This window comes from Protopterus annectens, chromosome 13.part0, assembly GCF_019279795.1.
Source record: "Protopterus annectens isolate FY-2018-M chromosome 13.part0, PAN1.0, whole genome shotgun sequence".
Taxonomy (NCBI): domain Eukaryota; kingdom Metazoa; phylum Chordata; order Ceratodontiformes; family Protopteridae; genus Protopterus; species Protopterus annectens.
In genome coordinates this window covers 519,429,831-519,450,431 of record NC_056747.1, presented here as the reverse complement: position 1 = coordinate 519,450,431, position 20,601 = coordinate 519,429,831, and the positions used below count along the sequence as shown (strand labels likewise).

Genomic DNA, 20,601 nt, shown 5'->3' with positions numbered 1-20,601 from the left:
TTGTCCAAGTAAGGATAGATTTGTATGCTTCGTCTGCAAAATGCAATTACTGGTGCCAGGCACTTTGTAAAGACCCTGGGTGCAGTAGATAAGCCAAAGGGCAGTGCAGAGAATTGGTAATGCATAAAACCTGCCTTGAAGCGGAGGTATCTTCTGCATGATTCCCTTATTGGGATATGCAGGTATGCCTCTTTTAAGTCTAGAGTCACTAACCAAGCGTTTTTGCCCAGCATAGGCAGTAGCTGTTGCAAAGTCAGCATTTTGAATTTTGGAATGTCCAAGAACATGTTCAAAATCGATAAGTCCAGTATTGGACGCCAGGCATTGTCTTTTCTGGCTACCAGGAACAGTCGAATAAAAACCTTGTCCTTTTTCCTGTTCTGGTACTGTTTGAATAGCCCCCATATCCATGAGGGAGGTAACTTGTTTCTGAGCCACTGCCCATTGATTTTGTGGCAGATCTGGCCAACCGTTTGGAATTGGCAAAGTATGGAAATGAAATCTGCACCCCTGGGTTACTATGTTTAACACCCACTTGTCCTGGGTAATTAACTGCCAATTTTGAGCATGAAGTGCTAATTTTCCCTCCAAGGGGGCTGCCAAAAGATAAGTGCTTGGTGATGGTAGAGGGAAGTCATTGAGACTGCTTACTGTAGGGTTGTGCATTGTTTCCTCCAGATCTGGAGTTACAGGCACCCCATTGCTTTGACCTGTAAGGACCCTGTGATTTGTATCTCAAGCGTTTTGAGTGCCTGGATTTGCCTTGTGAGGCTCTGTTGGACACAGGAAAGGACCAGTTTTTAGTAGGCTAGTGTCTACTGAATCTGGGTGGCTGCACTTGTAAGAAATCTTTTACAGTTTGCATAGATTTAGCTTTGTCTTCCACTTTCTTTAAAACCTCTTCTGCCTTATTACCAGAGTATCATGCTGTAAAGGTGCATCCAACAATTTAGTTTTAACATGATCAGGCAGATTTTCCTCCTTGAGCCAGGCATGCCTTCTAGTCACAGATCCAGTAACTGCGGCCCTGCAAGAGACCTCCAAGGAATCAAAACCACATTGCAAAGTATGCTTTCCAACCTGTTCTGCTGCATGCAATAATTCCTGTAATTCTTTATTTTCCACACAATCAGAAATCAACATCATTTTCTGTTTCAATAAGCCCATAACACGCTGTTGATATTTAAGCATATGAAACTGGCAGTTTAAGGCCCTAATTGCCAAGGTTGCAGACGTATAAACCTTCTTTCCCCATCTATCCAGTGCCCTGGAATCTCTATCAGAGAGGGTAGGATTTTTGGCTGTGGAGGCCTTTACACCTTTGGGACCCTGTGAGATAGTTTCAGGATCAGCAGCAGGATTTTTGCATAAAAATTTGTGGGAATCAGTAACACTGTAATATCTGTCTGGCTTACTAGGAGTTGGAGGTAGGGAATCAGCAGCCATGCTTGATTCTGAAAACACATTATCAACAATGTCTAATACAGGAGGTATAGCCAAAGGCCTATGCTGAGGAAGAAGGAAATCCCTAAGCCTCTTTTTTGATTCAGAGAAATCCTGACTCTCCCAATGAAAATGTTCCCTTAAAGTATGCAAGGTTTCTCCAAAAGAATAATCCTCAGGAGGAGTTGCAGATGGGATTGATTTTTCTGCATCTGAATCCTCATAGGGTGGTATAGAAAATTCCTGCTCAGAAGAAATAGAAACCTGATCTGAAGATTCATAATCAGTGTCTTGCCTAGGCCTCTTAGTAGGGGTGGGTTGGGAACCCCTGATCAAGGTAATTAAGTCCTCAGCCATTTTGATCATTTGTTTTTTAGGCATAGGGGCCTGAGCACTTGGCTCATGCGTCAGTTTTTTAGACTTAGAAGTTGTTTTTGAAGCTGGTGTCGGTTTTATACAGAAATGTTGAGGCCTGAAAACACCCTCAGAAGCCGGTGCCTGCTCAGCAGCTCCAGACCCATCCGAGGGAGAGACATCCGCGGGTTCAATACTCTTACGAATCGCGCGGCATACATAGTCAGCTGTGAAAGCGCCTCACTGAGTACCAGCGAACCAGCGACTGGCTTAGAAGCTTCGTCAGTTTTGGACCTTGACCTTCTGTCTCTGTCTTTTTCTTTGCGTTTTTTGTGAATTCCGGTAGTCAGATTGCTATCCGATGACATTTCAAGGTAATTAAATCTGGATCCAAAATATTTTGAAGCAAAAATATACCGACGCTTAATAGTGCGTTGGTTAAATCTAGCACAAAACTGACAGCAAGGCACGTTATGATCTAGGCCTAGGCAAGGAATACAGTACAAATTAAAATCCTTATGAGGTATTTGCTTCCCACAAGTAATGCAATTATTAACTTTTACTGACATCGGCAAGGAGCAAGAAAAAGTTTCCCCAACGGGGTACTTAACTTTAATTGAAGACTTTGGTTCTGAAACTCGAATGTGAGAAAATTTCAGTAGTCGGCCGACCAGCACTTGCGAACTGCTTCGGGCACCGCGCGGCAAGAAAGACTGAATAAAATGGCATCGGCTGCATGTTTTATACCCCTGATGACCTGACGTCATGGAAGAGGAGACAGCACCCGACGCAGGACCCAAGACTTTGATATTCAGGCTGACTGAGGGCAACCTGCCAGCAGATTACGCAAATGTAATGACTGCAACAGTGAAACACGAAGAACATCTTTTCCTTTTTTGGGATTCTGGAACTGATTCTATAACATGGGATAACATCTGAGAAAAAAATGGAAAGAAACAGATTAGTTTGATTTTTGGGGTGTTGATAAACTATTATGTTTGCAAGAAAGGAGTTCCAATGCCATCTGTATCTATTCTGAACTATTTCCTGTATTAAGAATCTACTGTGATTTGTTTCCAAAGAGAAAAAGAGAAAGACTGATTTCTAGTTAACATGTATGCAAGAGTGTGGAGGGGAAGGGGTTGGGAAGCATAGACAGGCATGCATTTCTCTTGGTACAGGACAGAGTTTGGGATCCACTTTTTGTTTTTCTTTGAATCCCCTTTCCCCTTTTTTCATATGCAGATGTCTGATTTTTGCTGTTACTGTCTGAAGGGTTTCCTAAAAAAGAACCCAGGACTAGAGGCATGGTTCCTGCTGTACTCTGGGAATGAGTGCTCAAAAAATTTGCTCAAACCCTGAATAAGCTTTCCTCTTTCATCACAGCATTTTAAGACTTCATCTGAGGAAGGGTCATTTTAAGACTTCAGCTGAGGAAGGGTCAAACAAAACTTCTTTCTCCAGGGGAGAACTAAATATGTGGGCCTTTACAACATCATGAGATTTTGCAATCTAAGCCAGGTATTCATGCAGATAACAGAACCTGTGGTAGAAACCTGGGAAACTGCTTCAGCTACATTACATGAATACTTAAGGCTATGTTTGGTTACCTGAGAAACTGAAAAACTCATGCTGAAGAGAGTATACTTTTATTACTCAGATGATAAATCAGCAATACTCCTTACTTATAACTGCAAAAGTTGCAACCAGAAATTTGGACATATGAACTTGATAATTAACTGCCCTAAAGGCTAAGGTCAAAGATATATAGATCTTTTCCGCATATCTAAGGTGGAGGAGTGTCCATATTCACACCTCCAGGCTAGCTGCCCAACACAATGCATCTGAAATTCTCCAGGTGCAACTAACACTAGGTAAGACTGCAATCCAAATTGTAGCTTGCTACAGATCCCCCACCATGCCGCAAGATTCTCACTACACCTTTCTAAACATACTGGAAAATATTACGATACAACCAAACACCCTAATACTGGGTGATTTCAACTACCCTGCCATTAACAGGGGAAACTACTCGGGTACCAACTCCTTTTCCCAACGGTTCTTGAAATTCATAAATTCCAACACCCTGGATAGTACAGTTTTGTACCTACCATAAATGTAGATGTCCGATAGGAATGCATCTGCAGTCCTTACAAATGGGTTGTCCTGTCGTCAGGCAGCCCTTCGGTCGGCCGGATTCCAAAGTCTGGGTCTGGCTTCGGCTGGTGTCGCACTTCACCAGACGTCATAGCTGCAGTTACTCTGGTATAAAGGCATCAGCCGACGCCATTTTCCTCAGTGTTTCTTGCCCCAGATGCCAGGTGCCCTCTAGGAAGGCTAAATTTGGATAAATGCCAATGATTCCAAATATTAGAGAGCAAACAAAAAATAAGCATGTATGTACATATATACAAACAAATACACCATAATAGATTCCCCCAGCTAGCTATAAGAGGAGCAAATACCCTAGGAGTACCACAGAGGGGAAGGAGGGTGGGTAATCCTGACTGCAGATGCATTCCTATCGGACATCTACATTTATGGTAGGTACAAAACTGTACTATGTCCTTCAAGGATTCATCTGCAGTCCTTACAAATGGGTAGAATACCATAGCCAAACTGGGGGAGGAGGAAAGATAGAATTATGGTGTAGTTAAGATCCCTTGCAAAACAGCAGTGGCAAAACCTGCTCGGGATCTAGAGTATAAAGGTAAATTATAATGCTTGGCAAATGTATGCACGGAGCTCCAAGTAGCAGCCTCTAAAATGTCTTTGGTAGCCACTCCTCGTAGAAAAGCTGTGGTAGTGGCTGTAGCTCTTGTAGAGTGAGGCCTGATGTTTTCTGGAGTTTTCTTTCCATGGTAGGAGTAACAAAATCTAATGCAATTTCCTATCCACTTAGATATTGTCTGTTTTGAAATTGCTTTCCTTCCATTCCTGTTGCATATGCTACCAGTAGCTGGTCAGTTTTTCTATTGCTCTTGGTCCTGTCCAGGTAGTAGCGTAATTGTCTGTGTACATCCAAGGTATGCAACAGTCTTTCTCCCCTGTTCTGTGGATTGGGGAAGAATGTAGGTAGGTGGATAGCCTGATTTAAAGATACTCTGGAGACCACCTTAGGCATAAAAGTAGGATTTGTTCTCATGGACACTCTATCTTGATGGAAGATCAGAAAGGGCTGTACTGCCATTAATGCCTGTAGCTCAGAAACCCTTATTGCTGAAGTGATTGCCAGCAGGAAAGCAGTTTTCCATGATAAGTATTGCAATTCTGCTGTTGCTGCTGGTTCGAAAGGAGGAAATGTCAATTTTTCTAGCACAAAGTTCAAGTCCCATGCAGGTTATGGTGGCTTCCTAGGAGGTTTTACATTTTTAATTCCTCTCAGAAACTGCCTGAGCAGAGGATGTGAGAAGACTGGAGGATCCAAGTCGTATTCTGCTGAAATAGCTGATGCATGAATCTTAATGGGAGAGTAGGACAGGCCTTTGTGGAATAGCTCTGCCAAGTACTCCAGGATGTTGGCTATGTTTACCAGTGACACATCTTCCCCTTTAGCAGTACTCCAAATGAGATATCTTTTCCATTTTGCTGAATAGGTTTTCCTTGTTGAAGGTCTGCGAGCTTCCAAGATAATGTCCTTAACCCTTTGGGATAAATTTGGGTTAATTTGTCTTATGCAATGTTCCAGGCAGTCAGCTGCAGAGTTTTCAGGTTTGGATGCAGGGTGTTGTAGTTGTTCTGAGTTAACAGCAAGGGAACTAGGGGTAAGGGCCATATCTGTTCCCGAGACATGCTCCTCAGTAATGGGTACCAATGTTGCCTTGGCCAATCTGGAGCTATCAGAATGATCCTTGGACGGTCCTCTTTGATCTTCAATAGCACCTTGTGCATCAAAGGAAGTGGTGGGAATGCATATGCTGTCAGATTTTTCCAACTGAAGGATAGGGAGTCCACCTTCCATGCCAGTGGGTGGTACGTCCTGGTGCAGAATTTCTTTAATTGGTGATTGTGTGGGGATGCAAATAAGTCTATTTCTGGGGTACCCCATTTTCTTGTAATGGTTTTGAAGATGTCCGGATGCAGCATCCATTCGTGGGCATCCGTGGTAGTCCTGCTTAATATGTCTGCTAGAGTGTTTTCTTTTCCTGGTACAAAGATTGCTTGTAACTGAATGTTGTAACTCAGGGCCACATTCCAGAGGTCCAGGGCCATCCGGCATAGAGGGTACGAATGTGTGCCTCCCTGCTTGTTGATGTACCACATAACTGTGGTGTTGTCTGTCCTTATCATCAATTGGCCTTGTCGAAGAAATGGTTTGAAAGTCTGAATTGCCAGTTTTACTGCCAGCATTTCCTTTAGGTTTATGTGTAGGTGCAGCTGTTCTTGAGTCCATAAACCTTGTATGCATTTGTCCATGTGGGCCCCCCAACCGAGGTCTGAGGCGTCCGTTGTGATGGTTTGGCTTGGTTGAGTGCTGTGGAAGGGCAATCCTTCGTTGGATTGACAGGCCTGAGCCCACCATTGGAATTCTTGCTTCAGGCATGGAATTATTGGAATTTGAGTTTCTAGGCTGTGCTTGTGCTGAGACCATAAATTCCTTAGGTACCACTGTAGCTTTCTCATATGCAGTCTGGCATGTGGGACCAATATTATGCAGGATGCCATGAAGCCCAATGCTTGTAGGACTTTTCTTGCTGTTAGATGGTTTTGCTTTGTTAATGCCAAGAAGGAGAGAGGGAGTTGCTCCTGTTTTTCTACTGTTAGGAATGCCATTTGTTTGGATGTGTCCAGCTCCGCACCCAAAAGGTTATCTTTTGGGATGGTATCAGCCTTGACTTTTTTATATTGACTGTATATCCCAGGGCTTGTAGAAGGTAAATGACTCTTTTCAAGTCTTCTGCTAGCTTGTTTTGTTGTCCGCTTGTATCAGGCAGTCGTCCAGGTAAGGGTAGATTTGGATTCCCTGAAGCCTGCAATGAGCGATTACTGATGCCAGGCATTTCGTGAACACTCTGGGCGCAGTAGATAAGCCAAAGGGCAATGCTGAGAATTGATAATGCTCTGATCCTGCAAGAAATCTGAGGTATCTTCTGCAATTTGGTCGTATGGGGACGTGCAGGTATGCCTCCTTGAGATCTAGAGTTACCAGCCAAGACTCCTTGCCCAGCATGGGAAGAAGCTGCTGTAGGGTCAGCATTTTGAATTTTGGAACAATGAGGAATGTGTTTAAAGCGGACAGATCGAGAATAGGTCTCCATTTGCTTTCTTTCCTTGGTACTAGGAAGAGTCTGGAGTAAAAGCCCTTTCCTTGCTCCATATATGGTACCTTTTCCACAGCTCTCATCTTTAATAATTGATTTGCTTGTTTTAGAGCTTCTGCCTTTTGATTTGGAGGTAGGTTTGGCATTCCTCTCTTTCCTGGTAGAGTATGGAAATGAAACCTGTAACCTTGGTCTATTGTCTGTAAAATCCACTTGTCCCTTGTGATGTAATGCCAGTTTTTTGAAAATAAGGCTAGCTTCCCGCCTAAGGGTGCTTCTAGTTGTTCCCTGGTAGGCGGTGCCAGAGCCAAGTCACTGTGATTGTCCTGTAGTAGTGGTGGTGGCCTGGTTGTTACCCTGCCACTGGCGTCCCCTGTAGGCACCCCTGGATTGGCTTCTGCCTCTTGAACGCCTATTCCTGCCTCTCTGTGCTTTGGAGGAGTCTGGAAAGGACCAATTCTTGGAGGGCCAATTCCTGCTAAACCTTGGAGGTTGGACCTGTAAGAAACCTTTCACTGTTTGGACAGATTTTGCCTTCTCTTCCATCTTCTTCAGCACCTGTTGTGCAGGAGAGCCAAGCAAATTGATCTTGTCCATGGGAGCATCTAATAGTTTTGATTTGACATGGTCCGGTAAGGCCTGCTCTTTTAACCATGCATGCCTTCTGATAACTGTGCCAGTCATGGCTGATCTAAAGGAAGCCTCCAGTGCATCATAGCCGCATTTTAAAGAATGGTTACTAACCTGCTGAATGTTATGTACCATTTCCTGAACATATTTCTTGTCTAAAGGTTCATCAGAGGACAGTTTTTTGGTTAACTGGTCTAGCATAAATTCTTGATACTGGATCATATGAAATTGACAGTTCAAGGCCCTAGCTGACAGAGTAGCAGAAGTGTAAACTTTTTTACCCCATCTCTCTAAGGACCTGGATTCCCTTTCAGAGGGTAGGGGATTTTTGGCAGAGGTAGTTGCTACAGCCTTAGGCCCCTGGGAGATAGTCTCGGGATCTGCAAAAGGAGCCTTGTATAAATGGTGATGTGTGTCCGGGACCCTGTAGAACCTATCGGGCTTAGCAGGGGCCGGAGGTAATGAATCAGGAGCAGTACAAGCATAATATAAGCAAAATCCGAGCCGAAAAACTGCTCAGCAAATTCCGACCGACGTCTAAGCGTCCGTCGGTTAAAAGAAGCACAGGCTAGACAAGCTGCTACGTCGTGGTCTGGGCCTAAACAAGGTAAGCAGTAAGAGTGGAAATCTTTATGAGGTATTTGTTTCCCACAAGTTAAACAGTTATTCACTTTTTCTGACATCGGCTGAGGCAAGAAAGAGTCCCCAACGGGGTACTTAGCTTTTTAGACGTCTTCGGTAGTAGTAGAAGTATTCGGTAGTAGTAATCTCTGGTTCTGACCGACCGGCACTTGCGAACAGCTTCTGCTTCGGGCGCCACGCGGCAAGAAAGACTGAGGAAAATGGCGTCGGCTGATGCCTTTATACCTGAGTAACTGCAGCTATGACGTCGGGTGAAGTGCGACACCAGCCGAAGCCAGACCCAGACTTTGGAATCCAGCCGACCAAAGGGCTGCCTGACGACAGGACAACCCATTTGTAAGGACTGCAGATGCATCCTTGAAGGACATCAACTAATCCATTGCCCCACCAGGGGCCCCAATATCTTAGACTTGGTCATTACCAACATGGGAGATAGATGCTCCACACCAGTGGTCACCCCCTCATTGGTCAGGTCTGACCATAAGCAAATCACCCTTGACATCCACATCCCACCCCCACCCCTCAGTAAGGAAACCTCCCTAAAAAACTTCTCCAAAGCCAACTTCATGCTACTGAAGTCAGAAGTGACAAACTTCAAAACACCCATACAGATGGGATCTGAAAGTTCGACTGCAGAATCCTACACTAAGGCACTCTATGAGCACATCCACTCATGCATGAATCGTGCCCATCCCAAATAGAACCAAGATGCTCTTCTCCAAAAAAAAAGGAAGCCAATCTGGTGGTCCCCTGTTATAAAAAAACTATACAACAGAAGGAAGAAACTGTTGCAGAAAAGAGGAAAATCCCAGGATGCAAAAAACTCCCTCACCAGCCTCAGTAAGAAGCTGAGATCCCTCATCAAATCCTCAAAAGCTAGTTACGAAAATAAAATTTCCAAAAATTCCAAATACAACCACAAGGCATTCTATAGTTATGTCAAGAATCTAAATGGCAATGCTCAGATCTGCTCTGAGCTACAACAGAATGGCATTAAATATACTGATCCCAGGGATATTGCCAATATCCTGGCAGATCGATTTAGTGCCAACTTCACCCCTCTCTCACCCCCTAAAGGGCCCATCTCAATACCAAAAGATTGCCAAATTCCGGTAATCACGGCCACACAGGTAGAAACCGCACTCTCCAAAGCTAAGAATACAGCATCCATGGGACCAGATGACATCCCAGGCTGTGTACTATATGAACTACAAAATGAACTGGCACCTCACCTAAGTGTCATGTTTAATCATAGCCTCGCCTCAGGCTTCGTGCCCACTGAGTGGCGCACAGCTACAGTTACCTCACTCCACAAGGGGGGATCCACCTTGGATCCCAGGGAACTACCGTCCCATCAGTCTGGCAAGCCTGATCTGCAAGGGCATGGAACGCATTATCATGGAACTTATAAACAAAGACATTGGCAACCTTCACTGGACCCCACCCAGTTTGGGTTTGTGAAGGGCCAATCTTGTCTCCTGAATATGACTGACTTCTTCAAATCAGTCTACAGAGCTGTGGATGAGGCTAAGGTGGTCCACACAGACTATCTGGACCTCTCCAAGGCCTTCAACACCATCCTCCAGTCTGGAATCACAGATAAACTTACTAAGCTGGGCATAAATCTATACGTCACTCGATGGGTTGCCAACTGGCTTACTGATAGAACCCAGACTGTAAAAGTAGCTGACTCCAAATCCAGCTCCGGACAAGTGGAGTACCTCAGGGTTCAGTCCTGGGACCACTCTTGTTTGGCATCTACTTCTCTGAAGTACAGGCCAACACTAAGGGACTCTGACTAACAAAGTTCGCAGATGACTGCAAACTGCGAGCCATTATTGAATCCCCAAATGATGTGGATATTCTACAAAAGGGCCTTACAGAAACAGATGCCTGGTGCCACAGCCATGGGCTCAACCTTAATGCCAAGAAATGTATAGTTATCCCCTTTGGAAAAAAACATGTACCCATGAACTACCACATAGGTAGCAGTACACTAAACATCGAAAGTGTGATGAGAGACTTAGGGACACAGGTGGACAGTGGTCTCACTTTCGATAACCACATCACCACAACAGTCAAGAAATCCTTCTATGTGGCAAACCTCATCACTAATGGCTTTTCATCCAGAAAAAAGGAGGTCATTGTCCCACTGTACTCATCCCTCATTAGACCCATTATAGAGTATAATGCCCCATTTGGTATGTACCTCACAAGACATCTGCAACAACTGGAAAGACCACAGAAATACCTCACTAAAAGAATCACAGGCCTAAAGCAGATGCCATATGCTGACCGTCTAAAAAAACTCCAGCTATACTCTGTGGCATATCGTCTACTCAGAGGAAATCTCTGCTTAACATACAAGGCCATGTCAAACCCTGAGCTGTTGGACTTGCTCCACTTAAAGAAATCCCAATCCCTCAGAGCCACATGCTCCAGGGATCTAAACCTTGTCATCACGATGAACAAAACATGCTGGAGGGATAGGTTCCTGACCCACAGACTCCCCATACTCCGGAATAGACTGCCCATACATGTCAAGCAGAGCGCCTCATTGGCCCTCTTCAAAAGGAACCTTGATGATTGGATGGGAGATGGGAAATTCACCCTGGAAATCATGTCAGTCGCCCTGCTAGACAGGGGTCCAGAGAAGTAAATATTGTGGGAAGAAATATCCAAGGAATTGCTACGGCTAGGCTTGTATAGGCCCTAGGGCCAATAGGTTCATAGGTTGGTACTAGGCTATCTATGAAAAACCCTTCTATCCTTAACAGGGGGAACATGGTTGGCAGTAGTTAAATACTTAGAACTGGAGTCCTTGGTCAAGGAAACAATTGTAGGATCTGCAAGAGGGTTATAAAAGAGGAACTTGAGAGTCTGAGGCACCTTACAAAGCCTATTAGGATTTTTGGGTGCAGTAAGTTGACTATCAGGAGTGGCATATTTAGGGTTAAATGTGTGTTCCAAATCTCCTGTGACAAGAATAATGGCAAGAGGTTTTGAAGCATCTTCAGAAGGAGATCACAGTCTCTCCTGTGTGTGCCTGCAGATTTTATTTTTCTTTACAATGGAAGAGGTCTTTCATCCCAGTAACTGTGTCACAAAGCATTCTCTCTTCTACAGAAGAATTAGAGGAAATATTTTCCTAAGATTCTGATTCTAAAATGGCAGGAGAGTACACCTTGGAATTATAATCCATGGCCCTCATATCTCTAGCAGTCATTGTCCAAGGAAGATGGAGACCTTTTTTCTTTTCAAATGGGATGTTGTAAGGACTGAAATGCGTTGAAAATCCCCTTTGCAAAAGTATACCTATCTGCCTCAGCATCTCTGGAAGATGCAGTGGTTGGTGGAGAAAGCAGTTTGATCTTTTGAGTTTTCTTTCTCAAAGTATCTAATCTAATAGACCTGGAGGTATCAGACTTATGTACTACCACAACAGATCCTGTTATCTCCTCCCTTACCAGCAAGTGAAGGATTCTACACAGCCCTTCCGAAAGCACAAGGTGGGGTCCTCCCTTCCTGGCTGTAGCCATATTTCCAATGTTCAAAGATGCACCAGGCTCACAACCCTTAACTGTACTCCTCAATTGATGGTCCAAGGACTCCAGTAAGGCCACAGGAGAGTAATCTTTTGGAGAATGGTAAAGAAAGGCTAAAGGAGGAGCAGCTTCAGAAGCCTTGAACAGATTTTCTCTTTTTAGGTTATCAGAAGGGGAGACGCCAAAGAAAAGTTAAGCCAGTATCCATTCATGAATTAGTAAGGGCCTTAGGATATTGATTCTCTAGGAATATACTACGGCTTTTAAAGTAAATGTTTTATTGTCTTGAGGTTAAAGAAGTAAAGCTTACAGATGATGTGCATCCCCTAATCAAAACAAACAGGCTGTGTGGAACTCCTTATATAGTATCTTGCCTTCTTTGCAGACATTTCCTTTTTCATCTAGACACAAGACGTTTTTTTTTCTTCACAGATTTTATTAATAACAAAAGGAAGGAAGGTCTCTAGAGGGGAACTTTTCCATCCAAAAGTTGAAATATGCTGACTAAACACTGAAGATGCAGCAAAGTCTAAGTCTGACCGAAATTTTAAACAGCAAGAAAGTTCTGATTTTTTTACTTCTGGCACTCATATGTCTTCTTTTATAACAACATGCCTTTGCAGTGCCTTGAACATACAGTGAAAAAAGCTTTTGTATACTGATCAGATATACTGTCCTTGGTAGGATACATCCCATATAGCCTTATGATACTGTAATAGTGATCTAATAATGAGAATCATTCCTTACACTAGGCATGGGAGGGACAGAGATGATCCACCATTTCAAGTGACTGTTTACCTCACTGCGATCCAGACAATAAGACCATATTCTTATCAAAAGCTAAGCCTACTACCTAGACTTTCAAAATTAAACTTCTTTAAAAATCAAAAATACGCTTTGGAGACTTTTCGACCAGGCAAGGAGCAAAGCTTTGGTTAAAATGAATAACTAGAATGTGCATACATGGTTTAAGATATGCAAAAACCTTTGCTGCTCAGCAGCATACATAATTGTCATGACTAGCAGTAAAGCACAGAGGATTAATGCTACGAGGCAACAAGTATCATCCTGTAATTTATAGGTTTGATGCCCGTGGTTCCACTTGCATACCCTCATGAACATGGGTAAGTTACTTAACCAGACAACAGTGCTCTTACGCTGCCTCAAAAAAAGAGGCAACAATGCCTATTGATAATAAATTTAATTGGAAGATGCTCCTATGATACTGCTGAATGTCATCAATGACTATGTCTGACTGCAGAAGTTGAAGTATCTGAAAGACGCAGAAGAAATATAATAGAAAAGCAAAGCAGAACAGCCCTAGAAAAGTACCACAGTAAATAAAAAGTAGGATACGCCAGTGAAGCATTCAAAAACAGGACAAAGTAAATGTGAACATGAATGCAGTTTGTCACCATCATGTCTCAAGTGTAGTAAATCATTAAATGGCAACAAAATGTAAAAATATGCATTCTCTGACTCTAAAGGGCTTCTTCTCAGTACTCTGGCTAAGGCAAAAATATTGTGGAGACAGGATCATGAAAAAGTACAGTTTTGTACCTACCATAAATGTAGATGTCCGATAGGTATGCATCTGCAGTCATAACATATGGGTTGTCCTGCCTCAGGCAGCCCTTCGGTCGGCCGGATTCCAAAGTCTGGGTCTGGCCTCGGCTGATGTCGCACTTCACCCGACATCATAGCTCCTGGGGTATAAAGGCATCAGCCGACGCCATTTTCCTCAGTGTTTCTTGCCCCAGATGCCAGGTGCCCTCTAGGAAGGCTAAATTTGGATAAAAGTAGAAAATTCCAAACAGTAGAAATCAAAAAGTATATATACATATATATACATACAAACAAATACACCATAATAGATTCCCCCAGCTAGCTAAAAGAGGAGGAAGTACCCTAGGAATACCACAGAGGGGAAAGGAGGGTGGGTAATCCTGACTGCAGATGCATACCTATCGGACATCTACATTTATGGTAGGTACAAAACTGTAATATGTCCTTCAAGGATGCATCTGCAGTCATAACATATGGGTAGAATACCATAGCCAAACTGGGGGAGGAGGCACTAAGCTAATGATGGTGTAGTTAAGATCCCTTGTAAAACTGCAGTTGCAAAACCTGCTCGGGATCTGGAGTATAAAGGAAGATTGTAATGCTTGGCAAATGTATGCACGGAGCTCCAAGTAGCAGCTTCTAAAATGTCTTTGGTAGCCACTCCTCGTAGGAAAGCTGTAGTGGTGGCTGTAGCTCTTGTGGAGTGAGGCCTGATATTTTCAGGAGTTGTCTTTCCATGAAAAGAGTAACAGAATCGTATGCAATTTCCTATCCATTTTGAAATTGTCTGTTTGGAAATTGCTTTTCCTTGCACTCCTGTTGCATATGCTACCAGAAGCTGGTCAGTTTTTCTGTTGGTCTTAGTTCTGTCCAGATAGTAGCGCAGTTGTCTGTGTACATCCAAGGTGTGCAGTAGTTTTCCCCTGTTCTGTGGGTTAGGGAAGAACGTAGGTAAATGAATAGCTTGGTTCAAGGATACTCTGGATACCACCTTTGGCATGAAAGTAGGATTGGTTCTCAGAGACACTCTGTCCTGGTGAAAGATAAGGAAAGGCTGCACTGCCATTAAGGCCTGTAACTCGGATACCCTTCTTGCTGAAGTGATTGCTAGAAGGAAGGCAGTTTTCCAAGATAAGAACTGTAAGTCTGCTGATGCTGCTGGTTCAAAAGGGGGAAGTGTCAATTTTTCCAGCACAAAATTGAGATCCCATGCAGGCAGAGGTGGTTTCCTTGGAGGTTTTACATTTTTGATCCCTCTTAGAAATTGTCTGAGGAGAGGTTGAGAGAAGATAGGAGGATCCATGTTGTACTCTGCTGAAATTGCTGAAGCATGAATCTTAATGGAAGAATAGGGCAGGCCATTGTGGAACAGTTCTGCTAAATATTCTAGGATGTGTGCTAGGTTTGCCAGTGTGACATCTGTTCCCTTTGATGCACTCCAAATGAGGAATCTCTTCCATTTGGCTGAGTATGTTTTCCTTGTGGAGGGTATGCGAGCCTCCAGGATAATGTCCTTGACCCTCTGAGATAAAACAGGTTGGTTTTGCTTTATGCAATTTTCCAGGCAGTTAGCTGCAGTGTTTTCAAGTTTGGATGCAAGGTCTTGTAGTTGTTCTGTGTTAGAAGTAAAGGCCATAGAGGTAGAGGCCATGAGTTCGTCCGAGACATGCTTCTCAGTAGCGGGTACCAATGCTGCCTTGGCCAGTCTGGAGCAATCAGAATTACCTTTGGCTGTTCCTCCCTGATCTTCAGTAGAACTTTGTACATCAATGGGAGAGGTGGAAAGGCATAAACTGTCAGGTCCTTCCAGCTGAAAAAAAAGGGAGTCCACCCTCCAGGCTTGTGGGTGGTATTCTCTTGAGCAGAATTTCTTCAGTTGGTGGTTGAGTGGGGAGGCTAACAGGTCTATCTCTGGCATTCCCCATGTCTTTGTTATGGTTTTGAAGATGTCTGGATGCAGCATCCATTCGTGAGCATCCGTGGTAGTTCTGCTTAATCTGTCTGCTAGTGAATTTTCTTTTCCTGGTACGAATCTGGCCTGCAATTGAATGTTGAGATTCAGGCCTAGGTTCCACAGATCCATTGCCATCCGGCATAGAGGGTAGGAATGCGTGCCTCCCTGTTTGTTGATGTACCACATGACTGTGGTATTGTCCGTCCTTATCAGCAGGTGTCCTTGCTGCAGGAATGATTTGAATGCCTCGATTGCATGCTTCACTGCCAGCATCTCCTTTAGATTTATGTGTAGATTCAGCTAGTCTTGGGACAATAGGCCTTGGATACACTTGTCTTCCATGTGTGCCCCCCAGCCTAGGTCTGAGGCGTCTGTGGTGATGGTCTGCCTTGGTTGTGGTTTCTGGAAAGGCAAGCCTCTGTTGGTCTGGCAGGCCTGAGCCCACCACAGGAATTCTTGTTTCAGGCATGGAATGATTGGTATCATGGTTTCTAGACTGTGTCTGTGTTGAGACCATACATTCCTTAGGTACCATTGTAATTTTCTCATATGCAGTCTGGCATGTGGGATCAAGATTATGCAGGATGCCATGTAACCCAGGGCCTGCAGGACTTTCCTTGCAGTAAGCTGAGTTTGTTTTGTCAATGCCATGAAGTAAACTGGAAGTTGCTTTTGTTTTTCTTCTGTGAGAAAAGCCATCTGAGTTATTGTGTCCAGTTCTGCACCCAAAAATGTTATCCTTTGGGATGGCACTAGTCTTGACTTCTGTATGATGACTGTGTATCCCAAGGCTTGCAGCAGTTGTATGACATAGGTCAAATCCTTTATTATTTTTGTCTTGTTGTCCGCTTGTATTAGGCAGTCGTCCAGGTATGGGTAAGATTTGAATTCCCTGAAGCCTGCAATGCAATTACTGATGCCAGGCATTTCGTGAATACTCTGGGCGCAGTAGATAAGCCAAAGGGCAATGCTGAGAATTGATAATGCTCTGATCCTGCAAGAAATCTGAGGTGTCTTCTGCAATCTGGTAGTATGGGGACGTGCAGGTATGCCTCCTTGAGATCTAGAGTCACCAGCCAAGACTCCTTGCCCAACATGGGAAGAAGTTGCTGTAGGGTCAGCATCTTGAATTTTGGTACAATGAGATATGTGTTCAGTGCGGACAAGTCGAGAATAGGCCTCCATTGAGTTTCTTTTCTTGGTACAAGGAATAGTCTGGAGTAAAATCCTTGGCCTTGTTCCACAGATGGTACCTTTTCTATTGCTCTCATCCTTAGTAAGTTGATGATTTGTTTTAGAGCCTCTGACTTCTGGCTTGATGGAAGGTTTGGCATTCCTCTCTTGTTTGGTAAAGTGTGGAAATGAAACCTGTAGCCTTTGCCTATTGTTTGCAAAGTCCATTTGTCTCCTGTAATGCAATGCCAGTTTTTTGAAAATAAAGCTAACTTTCCGCCCAAGGGTGCTTCCAGTTGTTCCCTGGTAGGCGGAATCAGAGCCAAGTCATTGTGTCTGTCCTGTGGAAGTGGTTGCAGTCATAGCTGTGGCGGCACTCCTCTGGTTGTCAGGTTGCCACTGACGGCCCCTGTAGGCACCCCTTGATTGACCTCTGCCTCTTGAGCGTCTATTTCTGCCTCTCTGTGCTCTGGAGGTGTCTGGAAAGGACCAATTCTTTGAAGGCCAATTTCTGCTGAACCTCGGAGGTTGGACCTGAAGGAAATCCTTGACTGTTTGCACAGATTTTGCTTTTTTTCTTCCACTTTCTTGAGAACCTTCTGTGCAGGGGAGCCAAATAAACTTTGTTTCTCCATAGGGGCATCTAGGAGTTTTGACTTAACATGGTCTGGCAAGGATTGCTCTTTTAGCCAGGCATGCCTTTGAATCACTGCTCCAGTCATAGCTGATCTAAATGAAGCCTCCAGTGCATCATAGCCACATTTTAAGAAATGATTACTGACCAGCTGAGAGTTGTGTACCAAATCCTGAAGGGACTTACGGTTGAAAGGTTCAGGAGAGGAAAGCTTTTTATTCAGCTGATCTAACAAAAATTCCTGGTACTGTATCATGTGAAATTGACAGTTAAGCCCTAGCAGAAAGAGTAGCAGATGTATAAACCTTTTTACCCCATCTCTCTAATGCTCTTGATTCTCTTTCAGAGGGTAGGGGTTTTTTGGCAGAGGCAGCTGCAACACCCTTAGGGCCCTGAGAAATGGTTTCTGGGTCTGCAGCGTGGGCCTTATACAAGTGGAAGTGAGAATCCGGGACCCTGTAATATCTGTCAGGTTTGGTAGGGGCCGGGGGAAGAGAATCAGGGGCAGAACTGGCATCATTGTATGCATCATCAACAACTGATAGTACAGGTGGTATGGCTAAAGGCCTATGCTGTGGTAAGTGTAAAAAAGTCCTTCGCCTTTTCATTGAATCGGAAAAATCCTGACCCTGCCACTGGAAGTGTTCCCTCATTGAGTGTAGAGTTTCCCCAAATGAAAATTCTTCTGGGGGGGAGGCAGAAGGAATGGAGTCTTCTGCATCCGAATCCTCATAAGGTGAGTATGGTCCTTCCTGATGGTCTGATAACTCTGATCCATCCGAGGAATAGTCAGAGGAGAGAGGTTCAGGGGGTTCAGTCCTAGGCCTTTTTTCAGGAGGAGGTTGTGAGGCCCTGTCTGGGTGAGGTTGGGATCCCCTCATCAGAGAAATAAGGTCCTCAGCAAGGCTGAGAATCTGAGAACTTGAGGAAGGTCTGTGAGAGGGAGCTTTAGTAGGTAAGGCCTTGAAAAGTTTAGCTGCCTTAGCCCTGGAGAAGGCCTTAATAGACATAGAAGCAGGGGGTCTAGCTGCCCCACGTGCAGGAGTAGAGATGTCCAACAGAATGGTGTCGGACAATTCCTGTGTGCCTGCTTCTTCGGTAGGAATTTCTGTAGCCGACTCAGCCGGGGCCTGTGAGGCCTCGGTTGTCGGAGGCATGCTTTGGCCAAGGGAAGAACCGAGGACTCGGTTTCAGCCGAAACCGAGACACTCGCGGTAGGCCTAACTGTGGTTTCAGCCGAAACCGCGGGCCGCGAGTGTCGGTACTTTTCCTTGCATTTTTTGGCTAAATGTGTAGTCGGAGTCTCCGACGGCATTTTATATGCAAAAGCGGTACCAAAAAACTCTTCAGCAAACTCCGACCGACGTCTAAGTGTCCGTTGGTTGAAGGAAGCACAGGCTAAACAAGCTGATACGTCGTGGTCTGGGCCTAAGCAAGGAAGGCAGTAAGAGTGGAAATCCTTATGAGGTATTTGTTTCCCACAAGTTAAACAATTATTTACTTTGTCTGACATCGGCTGAGGCAAGAAAGAGTCCCCAACGGGGTACTTAGCTTTTTTAGAAGTCTTCGGTAGCTGAATTCTCTGGATCTGACCGACCAGCACTTGCGAACAGCTTCTGCTTCGGGCACCGCGCAGCAAGAAAGACTGAGGAAAATGGCGTCGGCTGATGCCTTTATACCCCAGGAGCTATGATGTCGGGTGAAGTGCGACATCAGCCGAGGCCAGACCCAGACTTTGGAATCCGGCCGACCGAAGGGCTGTCTGAGGCAGGACAACCCATATGTTATGACTGCAGATGCATCCTTGAAGGACATCAGCATCATATTAATACTTCAGGAATGTTTCCACATATCTTTACTCTCAGAAAATGAGTCAGACTATACTGAATGCCAGTAGTACAAATGGGTTTGGCTGGACTAGCTTCTCAAAATGACACAATAAACTGAGAATAAACAAAAGCTTACCCTGATGCGCACTTACCATACTTTTGGCTAAACAAGTCATTCACTTGCTCTCTTAAGAGTCGAACTTTCTCTATTTTTGACACTCTTTCACTTTCTGCATCTAAAATGTGACATTTAAAATGGAAAATCACATTATTTATAGACAGAGTTAAGCTATTTTATGTCTTATTCATAAATGTATGAGTAATAATGATAGACTTAATTATACTACACATTACATTTCTGATGGAATACCTTCACTAACAGTACTTCACATTCTGGAACTAAAAATGAAACTGCAGTTTGAAACCTGTTTAGACATCAATCACCATACAGTTCTAATACATGTGGATGATGGTGAAAGTCCCAAGAGCCACTGGAAACTGACTTTTAGGCATGCCAGACAAACAAATTACCTCCAGCTATTATAGGGACTGCAAGATAGTGTTGTACCCAATGCCTTGACAATCAGTGTTGAACTCGCAGTACAGTACAGTTGTCTAAGATACTTACCATAACAGTAAGTCTTCAAATTAATAATAAATCATAGCACTGTGATGTTTTCCACCTTTAGTATAAAGTTTTCTAGGTGGAACTTTCCAAGCAGCAACTATATTCCCAGTCATAAACCAACTTAGGTCTTGCACAAAACCAAGGTACTGACAAAAACAGCATGACACTCCCATTCTTCAAGCATGTAACCCTACAACTAAGTGTGCCTTTACTAGGCAAATTACAGTACCGAACCAGAATTTGCAAGATACAGTGAATATAAACATCCAGAAAATGAAAACACTGCATCTGTATAAAGGACAGCAAAGCTCTATAATGGGCATGCAGTCATCCGAATATTTAAGAAAATGCAGTTTTATTTTCCAAACAAACTAAACAGTTTATGAATCAGAGTTGGAGCATGGAAAATCTGGTTAAACAACAAAACTGAAACCAACCTCCACAAATTCAAACAACTTGGAAATCACACCATACTTCAGAGGTTAGGCTAGACAAGACATATTAGTATACTGATGTAATAAAAAAAGAACAGCTAGCATTTCTGATTATCCATAAATAAAACCAGAAAAAAAGGTGTGGACCTCTTGGGTTTTCGATCCTGAATGATGCCTGCCCGGAGGGAAGGAATAACCAATTTTACAAAGCCTTTCACTCTTGATCCTAAACGGTGAACAGATTTCCACATGTAGTCAGTGGTGGAGCTAGCTCTAAAAAGAGCTGTTTTAGCCCTGTGGGCAGCTGGAGCTCTATATAGAGCTGTTACAGATCTCTATGAGCTCTGAGAAGAGCTGTTTTGTGTTTAGAATGCCCTTTCCGGCAGATGCGGTAGTTCTAAAAAGAACTGTTTTGTTTGGTTCACCGAAGCTGTGTCTGTGCCTCCAGCTGGTCTTACTGAAGCTGATACAGATTAATGTGAGCTCTGACAAGGGCCGATTTGTGTTT

At 43.9% G+C, this 20,601-nt stretch overlaps 1 protein-coding gene across 6 annotated transcripts in view; it reads right to left on the bottom strand.

Moving 5' to 3' along the window:
- Positions 1-20,601, bottom strand: part of GTF2I (general transcription factor IIi) — a 1,956,122-nt gene that overhangs the window by 146,510 nt on the left and 1,789,011 nt on the right. For all 6 annotated transcript variants that reach the window (XM_044054149.1, XM_044054150.1, XM_044054148.1 and 3 more), the window contains one exon: positions 19,184-19,267. In XM_044054149.1, the coding sequence (XP_043910084.1) occupies positions 19,184-19,267 (84 nt within the window). The remainder of the gene's footprint in view (positions 1-19,183; positions 19,268-20,601) is intronic.